The following is a 3,576-nucleotide window of genomic DNA, read 5'->3' as shown; positions in this document are numbered from 1 at the left end:
ATGTCCAAAAGGCATTTACCTGTCAAAAATAGAATTTCTCAAACTAATTCTAACTTTGGTTAAAGAAATTACACGACAAGGATGGAGTTGTTACCAAAATCCTGAAAATAAAGTCTGTCTGTTCGCTGTTAAAACAGACGCTATTCCAAATTTAGCTCTCAGTTGCTGACACTTTTATGTGGGCTATGTGGAAGATCTTTGGCATAGCATGATTTCAAAACGTGCGTCGCACTGGCACTAGCTCGTAGTATTTGGCAATCTGGGCAATTATTGTTCGTTGTTGCTCAATTTTAGATCCACGATTTAATTTCCATGAACAAATAGCAAATGGCGCCAAAAAGTTCACTAAAAACACTACAAACAGTTTGCGACCGAATTAGAGGCGAAGGTTTACTAAGTACTTTCAAAATTACCTATCGAGGCTTCCCTCAGATCTTTTTACCCGACTATAGAAAGAAGAAACAAAAGCGGCTGTTAATGTATCTATCGCACTATACGAACTGCATCTATCAATAGGCTGATTTAGCAAGAGAACGGGAACGTCACTTGACGACGGCGCGCGCAGTACAAATACCCAAATATGGTTAGATGACGACTGCAGGGCGCGCGGAATAATCTGGATTCTGTTCTAATTTGACCATATTTGGGTGTTTGTTCTGCGCGCGCCGTCGTCAAGTGACGTTGCCGTTCTCTTGCTAAATCAGCCTAATGTTAAGCCCGGACGGGTGGTGTGGGGGGTGAGGGATATGTGCTACTTTTGACTTCAATATTGCCTTCCCCAGGCCCAAGGGTGGGGAAGTTTGATTTTATTACGAGGAGGAATGGAACCAAATGACATTATTACATGTGTTCGTCTGTGCCGCCATCTTGAAATACTTTTCGCGGAATAACACGGACCGTTTTGGAGGTAAGCACTTGTTTTCGACGAATAAAACATCTACCTCTCACTATTCACTTTCAATATAAACTGATGGAATACCTGTCTTTGTGGGGATTTCGTGGATTTTTAAATTATATAGTCTCGTTTTTCGCCAAACAATCAAGCGTTGGAATTCTATTATTTTTCATCCATTGACAGCAAGGTATTATGCTTCTCTAAAATGAACGGACGCCTGCAGGGCATCAAGATCTGATTTTACTGATTTTTCGGGCCCTCCACTGAAGAGTGTGACCAAAAATTCTTCTGAAAAGTCATATTACCGACACATAATATGCCCGGGTTCCTACATTGATAGATGCATTTAATACCATTTCCTTTATAAAATAAATCAACAAATTTTAAAATATACTATGAAGGAAAGTAAAAAGAAATACACCAACGTATACACCTGGATTCCATTGCTTATGTATTTATTTTATTTTATTTTATTTTATTTTTGGCGACGGGTAAAAAGAAATATTAAAGTAAAAGTGCTAGAAATGATGAACCGAGTCCACTTATAGGCACGAGGTAGACCTTTTTCCTGTCCTTTGCAATTTCATTTCCTTTGTAGTTGTGACTTGTCTAAAGACGCATACAATTCTACAATTTCATTAAATACGTTAGTAAAACGTAACCTTCACAGAAAGAAAGATGTTTTACTTACGTTTGTAATTCGAAATAGTGAAACATTAATGTAGAGGACTCCCTTAACTGGAGTATAACTTGCTTTGCTCTTTTTTTTTTTTTCATATATATACATGTATGATCACTAGATGAGCCTGATTAGCCAATCCTGAATTCAACTCAAGATCCTGTTCAAACGAGATTTCCAAACAATGATAAAATTCGGTAAACGGGTAAATTGTTTTAGGAGGGAGTAGCCCCATGCAGTACCCAGGGATAAAGATATTGAGCAGACGGCTTAATAGTTAGATTTGCAAGGCAAAAATTCCAATTTTGACCCATAAATATTGAAGCTGTCTTTTGTAACATAATACTGGAAGCCACAGGTTTGTCAAGCTTCAGTCCTGTACCTCTTGTTTGATATCGCTTAAAAAATCACAGATCCTGAAGCAGCTTTCATGCTGTTCAATTTTGACTGGTTTCATTTCGAATGAATGTGATCTTTGATGAATTTTGAAATATCCATTGCTTTCAAAAGGCTTCTCTCCTGTGTACATTCTGTTGTGTTGCCTTAGATTTGCTTTCCAGGTGAAACACTTGCCACAGTAATTGCACCTAAGAGGTGTTTTCCTAGTGTGTAATATCTCATGCTGCTTTAGATTACCAGCAGAACTAAAATACTTATCGCACTTGTTACATCTGAAGCGTTTCTCTAGCGTTTTGTGTCTTCGCTCATGCTGTTTTAAATTTCCTGAACGGGTAAACTGCTTGTCACAAAGGTTACATTTGTAGGGTTTCTCGCTTGAATGTATTAGTTTATGCTGCACGAGATTTCCTTCTCGACTAAAACGCTTGCCACATACGTTGCATTCAAACGCCTTCACCTCTGTGTGTAATATTTTATGTTGCTTTAGGGTATACGCATGACTGAACTTCTTGCCACACTGAGAACATTGGAACTGCTTCTCTTGCAGATGTGTTAATTTATGTTGCGTTAAAGTTCCTGGTTGACGAAATGATGTACCACACTGATTGCATTTAAAGGGCTTCTCTCCAGTGTGAATCCGTAGATGTTCGGTGAGAGTTACCTTCCGACTAAAACACTTGTCACATTGATTGCACCTGAAGGGCCTTTCTCCGGTATGAATCATCTCATGGAGCTTTAAGTTGCTTGCTTGACTGAAGCGCATGTCACACTGGCTGCATTGAAAAGGCTTCTCTCCAGTGTGTATCTTTTTATGCCGCTGTAAATTCCCAGAAAAAGTAAAGCACTTGCCACAGTGGTTACATTCAAAAGGCTTCTCTCCTGTATGCACTCTCTCATGGGCCCTGAGATTTGCCTCGAAGCTGAAACACTTGTCACAGGTCAGGCATTTCAACGGCTTTTCTGTTATATAAGCTGCTCTTCCCTCCGAGATGCTACCCGTTACCGCTTCAATTACATCCATCATCCTACTTATGCTTCCAGCTATTACAATGGGGTCCATTTTTGAGTCTGCAAAAAAAAAAAAATCGTACATTTGAAAAGAATCATTGGCATAGTAGATTTCAAGCTGAAGTTGCTAAGTTCAAAGTACAAGATTTGAATGAAGTAAGGAAGTTATCACAGTTGTTCTTCAAGGGTTCAGGCGCAATGACTTAATGATGCAGTGTACCAAAGCGAATAAAAATCATAGAGTATTCTAGCCTCGAAAAAGCAATGGTGACGCTATAGAATTCTAGACCAATCGAAGCGCGCAGGCTATAAGTGATGTACAGTTGGCCTGGGTTGTTCAAAAGGTGGATAACGCTATCCACTAGATAAATCACTATCCAGCAGATATCGCGGTTTGTTTTGTTAACACTTATCCACTGGATAGCGCTTTATCCGGTAGATAGCGTTTTCCAGCCTTCGAACAACCGGGGCCTGCAGTCTTCAAGGATGAAGACGTGAACTATTCAAGTCTTATTCTGATACTGGAATCCAAGAGTATTCCGGCAAGGCGCACCGAGGTAAAACGTGACGTACACATGAAGTATTCAAGAGTGCT

The 3,576-nt window shown here is 39.6% G+C and overlaps 1 protein-coding gene across 1 annotated transcript; it reads right to left on the bottom strand.

Moving 5' to 3' along the window:
* Nucleotides 1–1,333: 1,333 nt before the first annotated feature.
* On the bottom strand, nucleotides 1,334–3,033 carry LOC110060135 (uncharacterized). Its single transcript, XM_089282565.1, has one exon. It carries the CDS (start codon nucleotides 3,031–3,033, stop codon nucleotides 1,945–1,947), a length of 1,089 nt encoding a protein of 362 aa, XP_089138691.1. The 3' UTR covers nucleotides 1,334–1,944.
* Between the last annotated feature and the right edge of the window lie 543 nt (nucleotides 3,034–3,576).

The sequence above is a fragment of the Orbicella faveolata genome, unplaced genomic scaffold, assembly GCF_042242905.1.
Source record: "Orbicella faveolata isolate gen_17 unplaced genomic scaffold, um_ofav_v1 contig_12, whole genome shotgun sequence".
NCBI classification, from domain to species: Eukaryota; Metazoa; Cnidaria; class Anthozoa; order Scleractinia; family Merulinidae; genus Orbicella; species Orbicella faveolata.
This window is presented reverse-complemented; position numbering and strand designations above follow the sequence as displayed.